The sequence below is a fragment of the Ranitomeya imitator genome, chromosome 3 (assembly GCF_032444005.1).
Source record: "Ranitomeya imitator isolate aRanImi1 chromosome 3, aRanImi1.pri, whole genome shotgun sequence".
NCBI classification, from domain to species: Eukaryota; Metazoa; Chordata; class Amphibia; order Anura; family Dendrobatidae; genus Ranitomeya; species Ranitomeya imitator.
Window position 1 is genome coordinate 700,682,776 of NC_091284.1, and position 19,547 is coordinate 700,702,322.

At 40.1% G+C, this 19,547-nt stretch overlaps 1 protein-coding gene across 3 annotated transcripts in view; it reads right to left on the reverse strand.

Moving 5' to 3' along the window:
* The window catches only part of B4GALNT1 (beta-1,4-N-acetyl-galactosaminyltransferase 1), a 339,817-nt gene that overhangs the window by 95,507 nt on the left and 224,763 nt on the right, over positions 1 to 19,547 (reverse strand). For all 3 annotated transcript variants that reach the window (XM_069758583.1, XM_069758584.1, XM_069758586.1), the window contains one exon: positions 6,308 to 6,488. In XM_069758583.1, coding sequence (XP_069614684.1) covers positions 6,308 to 6,488 — 181 coding nt within the window. The remainder of the gene's footprint in view (positions 1 to 6,307; positions 6,489 to 19,547) is intronic.

A 19,547-nucleotide genomic window follows, 5' to 3' on the forward strand; every position in this document is an offset into this window, starting at 1 on the left:
ACTTTCAACAGCCAATCAGAGCGATCGTAGCCACGAGGGGGTGAAGCCCCCCTGGGCTAAACTACCACTCCCCCTGTCCCTGCAGATCGGGTGAAATGGGAGCTAACCCTTTCACCCGATCTGCAGGGACGCGATCTTTCCATGACGCCACATAGGCGTCATGGGTCGGATTGGCACCGACTTTCATGACGCCTACGTGGCGTCATGGGTCGGGAAGGGGTTAAGGAGTCTTTGGAGAAAGGGCATATTCGACCATCTTCTTCACCGTTGGGAGCGGGGTTCTTTTTGTTGCTAAAAAAAGATGGTTACTTGAGACCCTGTATTGATTATCGCCTCTTGAATAAGATCACGGTCAAGTTTCAATACCCTTTACCTTTGCTTTCCGATTTGTTTGCTAGGATTAAGGGAGTTAGTTGGTTTACGAAGATTGACCTTCGGGGGGCATATAATCTTGTTCGTATTAAGCAGGGTGATGAATGGAAAACTGCGTTTAACACGCCCGAAGGCCATTTTGAATACCTTGTGATGCCATTCGGACTCTCTAATGCTCCATCTGTTTTTCAGTCCTTCATGCATGATATCTTCCGGACTTATCTTGATAAATTCTTGATTGTATATTTAGACGATATTTTGATTTTTTCCGATGATTGGGAGTCTCATGTGCAACAGGTCAGGATGGTATTTCAGATCCTTCGTGACTTTGGGGTACAGAAGGTTTCTTTTTTGGGCTTCATTTTTTCTCCCTCGTCTATAGAGATGGATCCGGTTAAGGTTCAGGCCATTCATGATTGGATTCAGCCCACATCCGTGAAGAGTCTTCAGAAATTTTTGGGTTTTGCAAATTTTTATCGCCGTCTCATTGCTAATTTTTCCAGCATGGTTAAACCCTTGACCGATTTGACGAAGAAAGGCGCTGATGTGGCGAATTGGTCCTCTGCGACTGTCTGTGCCTTTCAGGAGCTTAAACGTCGATTTACTTCTGTCCGGTGTGGCGCCAACTGGATGTTTCTCTTCCGTTTCAGGTTGAGGTTGACGCTTCTGAGATTGGGGCAGGGGCCGTTTTGTCTCAGAGGGATCCTGTTGGTTCCTTAATGAAACCGTGTGCCTTCTTTTCCCGTAAGTTTTCGCCTGCTGAACGCAATTATGATGTCGGCAAATGGGGAGTTGTTGGCTATGAAGTGGGCGTTTGAGGAGTGGCGACAATGGCTTGAGGGAGCTAAGCACCGTATTGTGGTCTTGACCGATCATAAAAATCTGATTTACCTCGAGTCTGCCAAACGGCTGAATCCTAGACAGGCTCGATGGGCCTTGTTTTTTTCCCGTTTTGATTTTGTGGTCTCCTACCTTCCGGGTTCTAAGAATATTAAGGCTGATGCCCTCTCTAGGAGTTTTTTGCCTGATTCTCCTGAGGTCTTTGAACCGGTCAGTATTCTGAAAGAAGGGATGGTCCTTTCTACCATTTCCCCTGATTTACGACGGGTTCTTCAGGAGTTGCAGGCTGACAAACCTGACCGCTGTCCTGTGGGGAAACTGTTTGTTCCTGACAGATGGACTAGTAGAGTGATTTCTGAGGTTCACTGTTCCGTGTTGGCTGGTCATCCTGGCATTTTTGGTACCAGAGACTTGGTTGGTAGGTCCTTTTGGTGGCCTTCTTTGTTGCGTGATGTGCGTTCTTTTGTGCAGTCCTGTGGGACCTGTGCGCGGGGCAAGCCTTGTTGTTCCCGTGCTAGTGGGTTGCTTTTGCCATTGCCAGTCCCTGAGAGGCCCTGGACGCATATTTCGATGGATTTTATTTCTGCTCTTCCGGTCTCCCAGAACATGTCTGCTATCTGGGTTGTTTGTGACCGGTTCTCTAAGATGGTTCATTTGGTGCCTTTGCCTAAATTGCCTTCCTCTTCTGATTTGGTTCCATTGTTTTTTCAGCATGTGGTTTGTTTGCATGGTATTCCGGAAAATATTGTGTCCAACAGAGGTTCCCAGTTTGTTTCTAGGTTTTGGCGGGCCTTTTGTGCTAAGCTGGGCATTGATTTGTCTTTTTCTTCTGCATTTCATCCTCAGACAAATGGCCAGACCGAGCAAACTAATCAGACTTTGGAGACTTATTTGAGATGCTTTGTGTCTGCTGATCAGGATGATTGGGTGGCCTTCTTGCCATTGGCCGAGTTTGCCCTTAATAACCGGGCTAGTTCGGCTACTTTGGTTTCGCCTTTTTTTTGTAATTTTGTTTTCATCCTCGTTTTTCTTCTGGGCAGGTTGAGCCTTCTGACTGTCCTGGTGTGGATTCTGTGGTGGACAGGTTGCAGCAGATTTGGGCTCATGTGGTGGACAATTTGGTGTTGTCTCAGGAGGAGGCTCAACGTTTTGCTAACCGTCGTCGGTGTGTTGGTTCCCGGCTTCGGGTTGGGGATCTGGTCTGGTTGTCTTCCCGTCATGTTCCTATGAAGGTTTCTTCCTCTAAGTTTAAGCCTCGGTTTATTGGTCCTTATAAGATTTCTGAGATTATTAATCCGGTGTCTTTTCGATTGGCGCTTCTGGCCTCTTTTGCTATCCATAATGTCTTCCATAGATCTTTATTGCGGAAATATGTGGAGCCCGTTGTTCCCTCTGTTGATCCTCCGGCCCCTGTGTTGGTTGATGGGGAGTTGGAATATGTTGTTGAGAAGATTTTGGATTCCCGTTTTTCAAGGCGGAAGCTTCAGTACCTTGTCAAATGGAAGGGTTATGGCCAGGAGGATAATTCTTGGGTTTTTGCCTCTGATGTCCATGCCGCTGATTTGGTTCGTACCTTTCATCTGGCTCATCCTGATCGGCCTGGGGGCTCTGGTGAGGGTTTGGTGACCCCTCCTCAAGGGGAGGTACTGTTGTGAATTCTGCTTTTGGGCTCCCTCCGGTGGCTGTAGGTGGTAATGCAGTTGTCCCTGGCCTGCAGTTCTGGACAGGTGTATCTGCTGATTGCAAATCTGACTGGGGTATTTAGGTTTGCTGGACTCATTGGTCCTTGCCAGTTGTCAATGTTTCTTGTGAAGTGTTGGATCACTTTCTGGCTTCTCCTGCTTAGCTGCCAATTCAGCAAAAGATAAGTGTCTGTTTCTGTTTCTGAGGCACACATGCAGTGTGCTTGTATTCTGTGCTATTCATTTGTTTTTCTCTTGTCCAGCTTAGACTGTGTCAGTGTTTTCTCAGTCTTGTTGGATTCTCTGGAGTTGCAGATATACACTCCACATCTTTAGTTAGATGGTGGAGTTTTTGTATTTTCTGCTGTGTATCCTGTTCTATTCTTTCCTATTTAGCTAGTGTGGCCTCATTTGCTAAATCTTGTTTCCTGCCTGTGTGTGTCTTTTCCTCTACTACTCACAGTCATTATTTGTGGGGGGCTGCCTATTCTTTGGGGTTCTGCTCTTAGGCAAGATAGTATTCCTATTTTCATCTATAGGGGTATTTAGTCCTCCGGCTGTGTCGAGGTGTCTAGGTTTTGTTAGGCACACCCCACGGCTACTTCTAGTTGCGGTGTTAAGATCAGGGTTTGCGGTCAGTATAGTTACCACCTACTCCAGTGAAAGTTTTCATGCTGCTCCAAGGTCACGAGATCATAACAGGGACCATGTGCAGCATTATATGGGGCAATTATCTGTATGGAGCATCTTATGGGGCCATGTACAGCACTATATGGGCAAATATCTGTATGGGGCCATGTGCAGCATTATATGGGGCAAATATCTGTATGGGGCCATGTACAGCATTATATGGGGCATCTTATGGAGCCATATGCAGCATTATATGGGGCAAATATCTGTATGGAGCATCTTATGGGGCCATGTGCAGCATTATATGGTGCAAATATCTGTATAAGGCCATGTGCAGCATTATATGGGGCAAGTATCTCTACGGAGCATATTATGAGGCCATAATCAGCATTTTTGCAGCATTGTATGGGGCAAATGTCTGTATGGGGTCATAATCAACATTTATGCAGCATTATATGGGGCATATTTTAATATGGAGCATCTTATGGAGCCATCATGAACTGTATGAAGCATTATATGGGGCTCCTGATTCAATATGGATATTCAAAAACACTTAACCTACTGATGTCTCAATTAATTTTACTTTTATTAGTATATATTTTTATTTTTGAAATTTACCAGTAGCTGCTGCATTTCCCAAACTAGGCTTATACTCGAGTCATTAAGTTTTCCCAGTTTTTTGGGGCAAAATTTGGGAGGGGGGTCGGCTTATACTCGGGTCAGCTTATACTCATTGGCTGTAAGCCATAATCATCAATATAAACAGAAATAAATACTTGAAATAGATCACTCTGTTTGTAATGACTCTATATAATATATTTATGTGTTTCACTTTTTGTACTGAAGAACTGAAATAAATTAACTTCTTGATGATATTCTAATTTAGTGAGGAAGCACTTGTATATATACACACTGCTGAAATAATAAAGGGAACACTAAAATACCACATCTTAGATATCAGTGAATGAAATATTCCAGTTACAAAACTTTATTCATTACAAAGTGGAATGCGTTCAGACCATTAAAACATAAAAATGATCAATGTAAATCAAAATTAATATCCCATGGAGCTCTGGATTTGGAATGATACTCAAAATCAAAGTGGAAAATCAAATTGCAGACTGATCTTAACTTCACTGGAAATGCCTCAAGACAAGGAAATGATGCTCAGTAATGTGTGTGGCCTCCATGTGCCTGTATGACCTCCCTACACTGCCTGGGCATGCTCCTGATGTGTCGGTGGATGTTCTCCTGAGGGATCTTCTTCCAGATCTGGATTAAAGCATCAGGCAACTTCTGGACAGTCTGTGGTACAATGTCGCGTTGGTTGATGGAATGAGACATAATGACCCAGATGTGCTCAATTGGATTTAGGTCTGGAGAACGAGCAGGACAGTCCATAGCATCAATATCTTCATCATGCAGGAATTGCAGACACACTTCAGCCAAAAGACGCCTAGCATTGTCATGCATCAAAAGGAACCCAGGGCCCACTAGACCTGCATATGGTCTCACTATTGTTCTGAGGATGTCATCCCGATACCTAATGGCAGTTAGGGTACCTCTGGCTAGCACATGGAAAGCTGTGCATCCCTCCAAAGAAATGCCTCCCCACACCAATAATGACCCACTGCCAAACCGGTCATGCTGATGGATGTTACAGGCAGCAGAACATTCTCCATGGTGTCTCCAGACTCCGTCATGTCTGTCACATGTGCTTATCTGTGAAGACCACATTCGCAGAATCTACATTGGCGCAATCTTTTCCGTTCTCTGGCAAATACCAATCACCTCGCACAGTATTGGTTTGAAAGCACAACACCCACTTGTGAACATCGAGGCCTAATACCACCCTCATGGAGCCTGTTTCTGACAATTCGAGCAGACACATAGATGTTAGCGGCCTGCTGGAGGTCATTTTGAAAGGCTCTGGCACTGCTCCTCCTGTTCCGCCTTGCACAAAGGAGGAGGTAGCGGTCCTCCTGCTGGGTTGTTGCCCTCCTACGGCCCCCTCCATGTCTCCTGGTGTACTGACCAGTCTCCTGATATCTGCTCCATAACCTGGACACTGTGCTGACAAAGACAGCTACCCTTCTTGCCACAACTCGCATTGATGTGCCATCCTGGATAAGCTGCACTACCTGAGCAACTTCTGTGGGTTGCACTGTAGACACTGCCTCATGCTACTGTACCTCTAGGAGTGAGAGCAATGATAAAATGCAAAAGTGACAAAACAACAACCAAAAAAGGATGAAAACAGATAAATGGTCTGTGGTCACCACCTGCAAAACCACTCCTTTATAGAGGTTTGAGCTAAAAGACATATCCCACTTAGTTAGCTAACCCAGCAGATGAACACCTACCAGGTGTACTAAGAAAAGCCTGTCTGACATGGTTTAGTGAATCCTGCAATGAGCAGGGGGTTGGACATAATGACACTGGAGGTCCCTTCCAACTCTAACATTCTATGATCCAATGAAAGCCTGCAGAGCTTGGATTCAACCCTAACCTACCTGGCATTGCTACTATATAGAGTACACTGTAGTTACTGTCTATAAACAATTTCTAATGCCGCTAAAATCCAATGCTGATTCTAGGAGAAGTAAATATCCTATGATATATATATATATATATATATATATATATATATATATATATATATATATATATATATATATTTATAATTGTTTAGCTCAAGAATTCACTTTAGGGATTGTTAATTATTTAGATAATTATAATATACATTGTTATTTCTACACGTCGCCCTTTAATATTGGACTCACCAGTATCTGCAGTGTTTGGGTGGAACATTGTGTTGGTATAAGAAATTAACTGAAGCTGGCGATTCAGATTATCCAATAAGGAGCTAGACAATGTAATCTGTTTTTCTCCTGCTCCTTTTATTGTGACACTGTTCACATCTGCAGCCACATCAAATGTCCCCAATGTGCATGACAAGTTCACCTGGAAAAAGGTAAGAAAAGAACACTGTAAAGTAGGAAGAAGTGTGTTGTCAGGTAGAGGCATTTGTATAATACATGCCATAATGGAACATTGGGCCCAATTCATCATTTGCTTTTTTAAAGTCACTTTTCTTTATCTTGTGGCATTAATTGTAGTTTTAAAGGCAAATTCTTCAAAATGGAGCACTAAGTTAATGAATTTTGTGTAAAATCAAAAATGCTCTTTTTTTACTTTTACTTTCTTTCTGCACCATTTATGAGGAAAAAGGTGAAAGATTTGTAAAAATGTGCACAAAAAAGAAAACTAGCTTAAAAATAATTTATTCCAAAGGGGGGAAGAGAATCGGAATTCATTTGCACAAAAATGTAGCAACTTTTTAAAAAGTCGTAAGTGATGAATCAGTCACAAACATCTAGAAAACAAAAAGCACACACACAAATGCAAATATCATTTAAAAAAAACAGGCAAACACCTGTAATATAAGAAAAAATAAATAAAAAGGTGCAAATGCAAAGAAGAATTTGGAGCAAATCAATTGTCTGCTTCAAAACCAGTCATTCTTGTCAGAAGTTTAGATGAGAATTTCCTTTGTATACAACATTTAGCACCTAGAAGGACTAAGCATGATGTGATGGGGAATGATTTTTTAAAGAATCACTCACATTAAATTGTTATTCTCTTAAATTATTGCAATCATCATATTATATAACATTGCTTACAATTGCTCATTTTGCCTTTCTACCCAGCTAATTCTTCTCGTTTCCATTAGGTCTATGACACAACATGATTAAAAACTGACTAGATGAATCTTTCTAAGCTCTATGTAGAAACAGGTCAATTTTTCCTGTTTGAGTCATGAGTCACTGCAAAAGTTGCTGGCAAGGGGAGGAGGGAGCAGTTGAGTCAGGAGATGAAGAGAGGAATGATAAATGCAAACCCGATTTCTCCAGCGATGCTCTAGGTGTGCTGAACGCTAATGGAGGAAAACATGCACACCAGAAGACTTCATACACTTCAAATGTATGTTAAGGATCTATAATTCTGCGCTTCACCTCACCAAACAGACCTACTTCACCACCCTGATCTCCTCACTAGCCAACAACCCAAAGAAACTTTTAGACACCTTTCACTCCCTCCTCAGGCCAAAAGCACAAGCCCCTATCACAGACATTTGTGCTGATGACCTGGCCTCCCACTTTGTAGAGAAAATAGACAATATCCATCAGGAAATCCGCTCCCAATCACCAAGTTCAGTGACTCCCATCCCTCCCTGCAATTCCCTTGGCTCACTCTCCACATTCGATCCCATCACAGAACAAGAAGTCTCCAGGCTCCTTTCCTCTTCTCATCCGACTACATGCACCACCGAACCCATTCCCTCACATCTCCTCCAGTCTCTCTCTCCAGTCGTCACAACTCACCTAACTACAATCTTTAATCTCTTCCTCTCCTCTGGCATTTCCCCCTCCTCCTTCAAACACTCTATCATTACTCCATTACTAAAGAAACCCACCCTCGACCCATCCTGCACAAACAACTACAGACCGGTCTCCAATCTTCCCTTCATCTCTAAACTCTTGGAGCGCCTGATATACTCCCGCCTTACCCGTTACCTCTCCAGTCACTCCCTCCTAGACCCTTCACAGTCCGGTTTCCGCCCCCTACATTCGACAGAAACTGCACTCATCAAAGTGACCAATGACCTTCTGACAGCAAAACGTAACGGTGACCACTCTCTGCTCATTCTTCTCGACCTTTCTGCAGCTTTTGACACTGTTGACCACCCTCTCCTACTCTCTAGGCTCCAGTCACTTGGCATTAAGGACACTGCTCTCTCCTGGTGCTCCTCCTATCTTTCTGACCGCTCCTTCAGTGTTCTGTTCTCTGGCTCCACTTCATCTCCTCTTCCTCTCACTGTCGGGGTACCTCAGGGCTCAGTCCTTGGCCCCCTTCTCTTCTCTCTCTACACGGCCCCAATTGGACAGACTATCAGCAGATTTGGCTTTCAGTACCATCTTTATGCCGATGACACACAACAATACACATCCTACCCTGACCTTACCCCCACTGTACTACAGAACAGCACTGACTGTCTGTCTGCAGTCTCCAACATCATGTCCGCTCTCTATCTGAAACTCAATCTCTCCAAAACTGAACTTCTTCTGCTCCCGCCATCTACTAACCTCCCTAAATCTAACATTTCCCTCTCCGTGGGTGGCACCATAACATCACCCCGGCAGCAGGCGTGCTGTCTGGGTGTTATGTTTGACTCCGATCTCTCCTTTACCTCCCATATACAATCTCTTGCCCACTCGTGCCGCTTACACCTAAAGAACATCTCTAGAATCCGCCCTTTTCTCACCATGGAAACAACAAAAACCCTCACTGTCGCCCTGATCCACTACCGCCTGGACTACTGTAATGCTCTACTAATTGGCCTCCCCCTTACTCGACTTTCCCCTCTCCAGTCTATCCTTAATGCAGCAGCCAGGGTCGTCCATCTGGCTAGTCATTACTCAGATGCATCCGATCTTCGCCAGTCATTACACTGGCTGCCCATTCATTACAGGATACAATTCAAAGTACTTGTTCTCACCCACAAAGCTCTTCACAGTGCGGCACCCCCATACATCTCCTCCCTCAGTTCGGTCTATCGGCTTAGCCGACCGCTGCGCTCTGCAAATGACTTTCGACTAACCTCTGCACTAATCCGTACCTCCCACTCCCGACTCCACGACTTCTCCCGCGCTGCGCCAATCCTCTGGAATGCTCTACCCCAAGATATTAGGACCATCCACAATTTGCATAGTTTTAGGCGCTCGCTCAAAACACATTTGTTCAGAGCGGCCTATCACAATCAGTAATCAAAGTCATGTTATGTTTGTGTGTGTAGCCCATTCACTATCTCCATCTACCCCCCACCCCCCTGAAGATGGCTAGACCATCATTGTAAATACATCATTGTAAATACACACCTGTACTTTGTATCTCCCCACCTCATAGTAGATTGTAAGCTCTCACAAGCAGGGTCGTCTTATTTTGCTTTATTGTATTGTTAACGTTGTTACCTATGAATGCTGTGTTTGAAACTGTTAAACTGTAAAGCGCTGCGGAATATGTTGGCGCTATATAAATAAAGATTATTATTATTATTATTATTAATGCAGGGACAAGACACTTCCTGTTTCTATATAGAGCAAAGAAAAGAATTAGCTGAGTAGAATGGCAAAATGAGAAATTGTAAGTATACAGTGCTATATAATATGATGATCGCAATATATTAAGAGGATAAAAACTTTGATGTGAATGCTTCTTACTGCAACAGCATAGAGTATATAAAGAAAACCTCTGTATTAACATTAATAATGTGCAGCAACATATGGATGTAGTGAGACCAGAATATAGGAATTCTCAAACCTGCAGCAGACAAATGAAAGTCAGAAGTGATTGTTTATTATAATCATGATAATAATGATCCAATTTTTGTTTATCAGGATAAGTTCTTGTGATAAGTTTCTATTTTTTTTCTACGTTTTTCACTCAGCATATTTTCAACGTATAAAAAACGCAGTGTCTTACAGTTCCAGCAAAGTAGATGGGATTTATAGAAATCTCATAACCGCTATGCTTTTTTTTTATATGCAGCCCAAATTGGCCAGCACTGCATTTCTGAAATTCGCAATATGCTAATTTCTCTTGCGAGTACACTGAGTTATATGTACTGATTTTCCCCTTAGAATAGTACTACATTGCATGTGTTTTCAGTGCATTTTTGCGCGTAAAAACAATAAAAAATGCTTGTAAACCTCACACAACTGTGTCAATAAAGTATTTTAAAAGCCAAATACCAGGAAGTATCAAAAATAAAGCAGCTTTGTTTAAAACAGGACACACCAAAAAGAGAGCAAAAAAAAGCGTCAAACACAGTAAAAATGCAGCATGTTAACAAAAAACGCACTCAAAAGCACAATGAAAAAAATGCGAGTAACCTAATTTACATAATAGGTGCAGAAATGCTGCAGAAAATCTGAAACATCAAAAACTCATCAAATGTCCATCGTGGGAACATAGCCTTAGTGTTTTTGCCAATTTTTACGCGACGTATTTAGTGCGTAACATATGCAGCATTTTACAAAATCAGCATAATCAATGATATTTCTGAAATCACAGGTGCACAGCGTGAGTTTTTTCACATGTATTTTGAGCCCTATGGCATGTTTGACAATATACATCATGCCAATTCTATCAGCAATTATCGCAGCACTTTCCATACATTTAACTGAATGTAAAATGCTGCAAAAATGCGTGTAAAAACAAAATAAAAAGAGTCATTTTATCTGAAAAAAAGATGCAAAAATACAAAGTGTGAACATACCCTTGTAATTGATACTTGTTACTAATCTTGAGCAAACTGTTGTCCCCCGGGTATATAGCAGTATAAAGTTGATGCCCATTTATTTAGTTGTTTTCATTTTCCTTTTTAAGCACGAACAAAACCAAACATATCATATTTCTTTGATTTCATACATATATATATATATATATATAAATTATTCTAATTTACTGAGATAATGACTTTTGGGTTTTCATTGACTATAAGCCATAATCATCAACATTAACAGAAATACATTTCAGTAGGCCAACATATCGGATTTTAAAATCATTTTTTCAAGCTGGTGTTATAAAGTATTGTAATCTACTGAGATAATGACGCTTGAGTTTTCATTGGCTGTAAGCCATAATCATCAAACACTTGAAATAGATCACTCTGTTTGTTTTGACTTTATATAATATTTGAGTTTCACTTTTTGTATTGAAGAACTGAAATAAATTAACTTTTTGATGATATTCTAATTGTGTGAGAAGCACTTGTGTATGTATATATATATATATATATATATATATATATATATATATATATATATATATATATATATATACATATATATATTAACATACACAAGTTATGGTGTATTTTTCCATCTTTTCAAAATTATGACATCAAATGCAATTCCATATATATGGGCTATTTTTTTGCTGCTATGTGTTCCATATTGTGAAACAATTATATATTGTCCATATTGTATTTTCATCCAGCCAAAGCATATATATATATATATATATATATATATATATATATATTAACATACACAAGTGCTTCTCACACACTTAGAATATCATCAAAATGTTAATTTATTTCAGTTCTTCAATACAAAAAGTGAAACTCAAATATTATATAAAGTCAATACAAACAGAGTGATCTATTTCAAGTGTTTGATGATTATGGCTTACAGCCAATGAAAACTCAAGCGTCGTTATCTCAGTAGATTACAATACTTTATAACACCAGCTTGAAAAAATGATTTTAAAATCCGATATGTTGGCCTACTGAAATGTATTTCTGTTAATGTTGATGATTATGGCTTATATTCAATGAAAACCCAAAAGTCATTATCTCAGTAAATTAGAATAATTAACAAAAAAATACCTGCAAAGGCTTCCTAAGCGTCGTTTAAAAAAAGGCCCCTTAGTCTGTTTCAGCAGGCTCCACAATCATGGGGAAGACTGCTGACTTGACAGATGTCCAGAAGGCAGTCATTAACACAGTCCACAAGGAGGGTAAGCCACAAAAGGTCATTGCTAAACAAGCTGGTTGTTCACAGAGGGCTGTATCCAAGCATATTAATGAAATCAAGGACCCAGAGTCTGGAAGAACAGTTGAGAGGCAGACAAGAGAGATCTAGTTTGAAGTTTCCAAAATCAGTGATGGCTTCGGGAGCCATGTCATCTGCTGGTGTAGGTCCACTATGTTTTATCAAGACCAAAGTCAGCGCAGCTGTCTACTAGGAAATTTTAGAGCACTTTAATATTCCCTCTGCCAACAAGCTTTTTGGAGATGGAAATTTCATTCTTCAGCAGGACTTGGCACCTGTCCCCACTGCCAAAAGTACCAATATCGAACAAAGTCCAGCTCTTCATGATCGACATCCTTGGAGACTCGGAGCACGGAACAGCTGTGTCAGGGCGTAGAAAATCAAAGAAGAAATGAGGAATCCAGCTCAACGAGGTAGTGAAAAAAACTTCTTTCTTTATTCACTTGAAAATATATTCAGTGGAGGATAAAAACATCAGCAATTACAAAGGATAAAAAGCGATATCAACGCGTTTCTGGTGACCAAGCACCCTTAATCATGATATCTAGTGTGTGGCTTGTCTTGCATTTTTATATTAAGATCCAGTGAGCACACCAGTACACTAATTAATTAACATAATTGCTAAACAAAGTGAAAACACATCAAACCTGCCACTAATTATATTAACTGGGTAACCAGGCATAACGGTAATAAATTTACGGAGCCCTGCTATTTCTCTTTCGGAGTTGCCGACTGTCAATTCATCTACATTTTAGGAGTAAAATTTTTTATAGGAAATCCTGCATTATTAATTCCAAATGCTCCTATATTACATTTAATGAACTGTATATTTTAGAACAAAAACCAAAAAACTAAATTTGTTTAAAATATATTTTTTCAAAAACATTCTTTAGTCCATGCGGTTCTTTGCCGGCACATAATACACACAGGGCACTTCGTCCCCTCCCTTTTTTCTTTCCTTTCAAATGGATACAAAGGTTAGCATGCTACACCAAGCCTGCCACTAATTATATTAACCCTTTAGTATCCGCAGTGCAAAACTACTACATGTAACACAACCATTGATAGAATTTCTTTATAGAATTTTATTCATAAATTGATTGATGGCATTGGATTTGCCTTTTATACTATATGCGTTAAAAATTATGGTGTATTACATTGCATGCCTTAACAATTATGGTGTTTTTTTCCATCTTTACAAAATTATGACATCAAATGCAATTCCATATATATGGGATATTTTTTGCTGCTATGTATTCTATATTGTGAAACAATTATATATTGTCCATATTGTCTTTTCATCCAGCCAAAGCATTTGTTTTAATGTGTATGTATATTTCCTTTCTTGTATTTTCACAAGTTTTTTTCACTACCTCGTTGAGCTGGATTCCTCATTTCTTCAAAAGTACCAATACCTGGTTCAAAAACAAGAGTATCACTGTGATTGATTACCCAGCAAACTCGTCTGACCTTAAACCCATAGATAATCTATGGGGTACTGTCAAAAACACCAAACCCAACAATGCAGACGAGCTGATGGCTGCTATCAAAGCAACCTGGGCTTCCATAACTCCTCAGCAGTGACACAGGCTGATCGCCTCCATGCCACGCTGCAGTAATTGATGCAAAAGGAAACCTGACCAAGTATTGAGTGCATTTACTGAACATACATTTCAGTAGGCCAACATTTCGGATTTTAAACTCACTTTTCAAGCTGGTGTTATAAAGTATACTAATTTACTGAGATAATGACTTTTGGGTTTTTATTGGCTGTAAGCCATAATCATCAACATTAACAGAAATAAACACTTGAAATAGATCACTTTGTTTGCAATGACTTTATATAATATACGAGTTTCACTTTTTGTATTGAAGAACTGAAATAATTTTACTTTTTGAGGATATTCTAATTTTGTGAGAAGCACCTGTATGTATGTATGTATATATATATATATATATATATATATATATATATATATATATACTGTATTTATACATACACACAGTGCCTTGCGAAAGTATTTGGCCCCCTTGAACTTTTCAACCTTTTCCCACTTATACTTCAAACATAAAGATACCAAATTTAAATTTTTGGTGAAGATCACCAACAAGTCGAATATAATTGTGAAGTTGAACAAAATGTATTGGTTAATTTAAATTTTTGTGGAAATTCAAAAAATGACAAGTGGGGCGTGCAATATTATTCGGCCTCTTTATTTTCAGTGCAGCAAACTCACTCCAGAAGTTCATTGTGGATCTCTGAATGATCTAATGTTGTCCTAAATGCCCAATGATGATGAATATAATCCATCTGTGTGTCATCAAGTCTCCATATAATGCACCTGCTCTGTGATAGTCCCAGGGTTCTGTTTGAAGCACAGAGAGCATCATGAAGACCAAGGAACACAACAGGCAGGTCCCTGATACTGTTGTGGAGAAGTTTAAAGCCGGATTTGGAAACAAAATGATTTCCAAAACTTTAAACACCCCAAGGAGCATTATGCAAGTGATCATAATGAAATGGAAGGAGTATCATACCACTGCAAATCTACCAAGACCCGGACGTCCCTCTAAACTTTCATCTCAAGCAAGGAGAAGACTTATCAGAGATGCCAAGAGGTCCATGATCACTCAGGATGAACTGCAGAGATCTTCAGCTAAGGTGGGACAGTCTGTCCATAGGACAACAACCAGTCGTACACTGCACAAATCTGACCTTTATGGAAGAGTGGCAAGAAGAAAGCCATTTCTCAAAGATATCCATAAAAAGTGTTGTTTAAAGTTTGCAATAATCTACCTGGGAGACCCACCAAACATGTGGAAGAAGGTGCTCTGGTTAGATGAAACCAAAATCAAACTTTTTGGCAACAATGCCAAACGATAAGTTTGGCGTAAAGGCAACACAGCTCATCACCCTGAACACACCATCCCATCCCCACTGTCAAACATGGTTTTGGCAGCATCATGGTTTGGGCCTGCTTTTCTTCAGCAGGGACAGGGAAGATGGTTAAAATTGATGGGAAGATGGATGGGGCCAAATACAGAACCATTCTTGAAGAAAACCTGTTGGAGTCTGCAAAAGACCTGAGACTGGGACAGAGATTTGTCTTCCACCAAAACAATGATCCCAAACATAAAGCAAAATCTACAATGGAATGGTTCACAAATAAACGTATCCAGGTGTTAGAATGGCCAAGTTAAAGTCCAGACCTCAATCCAATCGAGAATCCGTGGAAAGAGCTGAAAACTGCTGTTCACAAACGATTTCCATCAAACCTCACTGAGCTCGAGCTGTTTGCCAAGGAAGAACGGGCAAGAATTTCAGTCTCTCGATGTACAAAACTGATAGGGACATACCCCAAGCGACTTTCAGCTGTAATCGCAGCAAAAGTTGGCGCAACAAAGTATTAAGTTAAAGGGGGCAAATAATATTCCATGCACCACTTTTCAGTTTTTGAATTTCCACAAAAATTTAAAATAACCAATAAATTTTGTTCAACTTCACAATTGTGTTCCACTTGTTGTTGATTCTTCACCAAAAATTTACATTTGGTATCTTTATGTTTGAAGCATGATATGTGGGAAAAGGTTGAAAAGTTCAAGGGGGCCAAATACATTCACAAGGCACTGTATATATATATAGTAACACATAAGTATGGTATAGTTAATGTCTGTAGTGTCCAAATTGTAGAGTCTTGTTAGGTCCTGAACTTCCGTTCTTAAGCAAGAGGTATGCACTAATAATTGCATATATCTTTGTCATCTATACACAGCATTATATCCTGAATACAAATCAGATCATATAAGAAAAAATCTGCTGACAGTTTCCCTGGGAAAATAAGAAAAAACAAGCATTATGCATTCTTGCATTCTGGTAAAACCAGTCTTCTGGTATGTCATGCTTCCTTATAGTTAATGAAATAATGATATTTCTTTAAAGTAGTTTCTAAACTTTCTGGTAATGTCTTCATCCTTGCATAACATAAAACATTAAACCAATGAATTAATTTACACATGAAGGAAATTTCAGTATGGAAATGATTAAAGAAGGGCGAACCCGAACAATAAAGTTTGCCATCCGTATCGAACACCTACTGTAGGTGCCAGCTAACATAACAATTCTAAGAAAATATAAAGCTACACTCTGGATTGTTATGTTAGCTGGCACCTATTCACATTAGTTGGGATGTGCTGTGCTGGTCAGTTTTTTTGTTTGTAGCAAACTCATGTGACATGTGCACTCCCATGCCCAATTCCATCAGATTCAGATGTGTTTAGCTGGTACCTTCCTGCCCCATATATTGTAGGCTTTTTAGTCCAATAGAGGAATCTTATCAGAACAGGGATCCAACTACAAGGTACATATTGACGTTGCAGTTGGGCTCAAATACATTGGCCAATCTAAGTACCTTCTTTTTACTGTAAATTTTCTTATACCAATATTGCATTTTCAATTGTTTCAAAATTTCACATGTACATAATATAGCACTTAAAGGGACTCTGTCACCTGAATTTGGAGGGAACAATTTACAGCCATGGAGGCGGGGTTTTCGGGTGTTTGATTCACCTTTTACTTACCCGCTGGCTGCATACTGGCTGCAATAGTGGATTGAAGTTCATTCTCTGTCCTCCATAGTACATGCCTGCGCAAGGCAAGATTGCCTTGTGCAGGCATGTACTACGGAGGACAGAGAATGAACTTCAATCCAATATTGCAGCCAGCATGCAGCCAGCGGTTAAGGAAAGGGTGAATCAAACACCCCAAACCCCCGCCCCTATGGCTGAAAATTGTTCCCTCCAAATTCAGGTGACAGAGTCCCTTTAACCAATGCTCTATAGGAGTAATGCAGTTCCAATTTTCTAGATGTACCATTCTAAACAATGCAGAGTGCAGCTTTATATTTTCTTAGAATTGTTATGTTAGCTGGCACCTATTCACACTAGTTGGGATGTGCTGGTCAGTTTTTTGTTTGTAGCTATTGAAAAGAATAGCTACTGATGCCGGCAGGTAGGAAACGGTTCATAGGATTCCCATCCAGTGGCCACAGATGAAGTAGCCGATGGACTGGGTACTGCAAATGGATTTCCACCAACTCTATCTTAGAATCATAGAATGTTAGAGTTGGAAAGGACCTTTAGGGTCATCGTGTCCAACCCCCTGCTCAATGCAGCACAGGATTCATCTGAGACAGAAGTCTGTCCTGCCTGTTTGAAGACTTCCATTGAAGGAAAACTCACCACCTCTCGTAGCAGAGTGTTTTACTCATTGATCAACATCACTGTGAAAAGTTTTAAAATAATATATAATATATTTTCTGGAGCTGTCCCAAAATTAAATCACTTTGGTCTAAAATCTCTGACCTGATTGGAGTACTTCTGAATAAAAATTTCATCTTGACTCCTCAGATGGCATTGCTCTCTGTGGGATTAAGTGACGCACACTTTCCTCTTAAAGCGTTGGTCATTCATATTCTTTTGGTCACCAAAAATGCCATCGCATACAATTGGAAAAAGCCTAAACCTCCATCATTCCAGGAGATCAGAGATTGTATTGACCTGCATAGAACATACGAGCAAAAATTCGCCCTAAATAATGACAGCCTCAAAAAATGCTCAAAAAAATGGGCTCGTTGGGAAGAAGTTTTCCCGTAGCAATTTACAGTTGAACATTGTCACAAAGTGATCCGGACTTTGATTTAAAGTGTCTGTAATTCAGGACTGGCCAGTGAGTCCACCCTTCTTTCGTGATCTAATGTATCCTAATTCACCTTCCAAACATTGTTTTATCATTGGACAAATATGGTTACTTGTTGTCGCTTACTTTAAGTGTCTTCTCTCCCTTTGTTCTTCCCATGTTCTCCCCCTCCCCCTCCTTCCAGCCCCCCTCCACTCCCCCTCCCATATCCCCTCATCCCCCCTTTCCCTTTTCCCTTCCTGCCCAGTTAATTGTTAAAATCCAATAAAGATTATTTGGAAAAAAAAAATAATATATAATCTGTATCTTCTCCCTTTCAGTTTCATTCCATTAATTCTCGTGTTTCTATGTGCAAATGAAAATAGTGATCTTCTACACTGTGATATTCTGTCAGATATTTGCAGACAGCTAATAAGTCTCCTCTTAGCCTTCTTATTTGCAAGCTAAACATTACCAGATCCTTGAACCGTTCCACGCAGCACACACTTTGTAGTCCCCTTACCATCCTGGTAGCTCTTCTCTGAACTTGCTCTAGTTTTTCAATGTCTTGTTTTAGAATACGGTGCCCAGAACTGGACACAGTATTCCAGATGAGGCCTGGCCAAGGAGGAGAGGAGGGAGATAATTACTTCATGTGATCTAGACTCAATGCTTCTCTTAATACATACTAGAACTGTGTTTACCTTTTTGGCTGCTGCATCACACTGTTGACTCGTGTGCAGTCTATGATCTATTAGCATGCCCAAGTCTTTTTCACACATGCTGTTGCTTAGTTCTATTTCTCCCATTCTGTAAATGTAATTTTTGTTTTTCTTGCCCAGATGTAGAATCTTGCATTTGTCTCTGTTAAATACCATTCTATTAGGTGCTGCCCATTGTTCAAGCTTATCTAGAACCTTGTGAATTTTTGTCTTCTTTTGTTCGCTATCCCTCCTAGCTTTGAATCACCTGCAAATTTGATTAGTCTAACTTCACTTCCCTTATCTAGATCTTTTATAAAAATGTTGAACAACATTGGGGCCAGGACAGAGCCTTGTGGTACCCCACTTGAAACACTCTTCCAATTGGATGTGCAACCTTTTATTCCCACCCTTTGACTTTGATCACTGAGCCAGTTAGAAATTCATCTAACCGCAGCCTTGTCAATCTCAAATTTGGTCATTTTTTCAATAAGGATAGTATGAGATACTTTATAAAATGCTTGGCTAAAGTCGAGATATACTATATGTACTGCATTTCCCCGATCCACCCAGTCAATGATTCAACTAGGAAACTAGATTAGTCTGGCATGACTTGCTTGCTACAAACCCATTCTGGCTCTGGTTAATTACTGCACTCTTATCGTAGTACTTACATACATGCTGTTTAATTATTTGTTCTAAGATCTTTACTGGTATAGAAGTAAGGCTCACTGGCCTGTAATTTTCTGGTTCCATTATCTTTCCATTTTTGAAGATAGGGACAACATTTACCCTTCTCCAATCTTCTGGGACTTATCCTGTACCCAAGTCCTGTTCTCCAGGATTTTTAAAAGATTCTGGCTAGTGGTTTTGCAATTTCCTCTGCTAACTCTTTCAGTACCATAGGATGTAATTCATCTAATTAATCTGGACCAGGATATTTCAATTCATTTACATTAGCTAAGTTTTCCATCACCATCTCTCTGTTTATGGATAGTGTGGATTCTATTATTCCTTTGATGGTACAGTG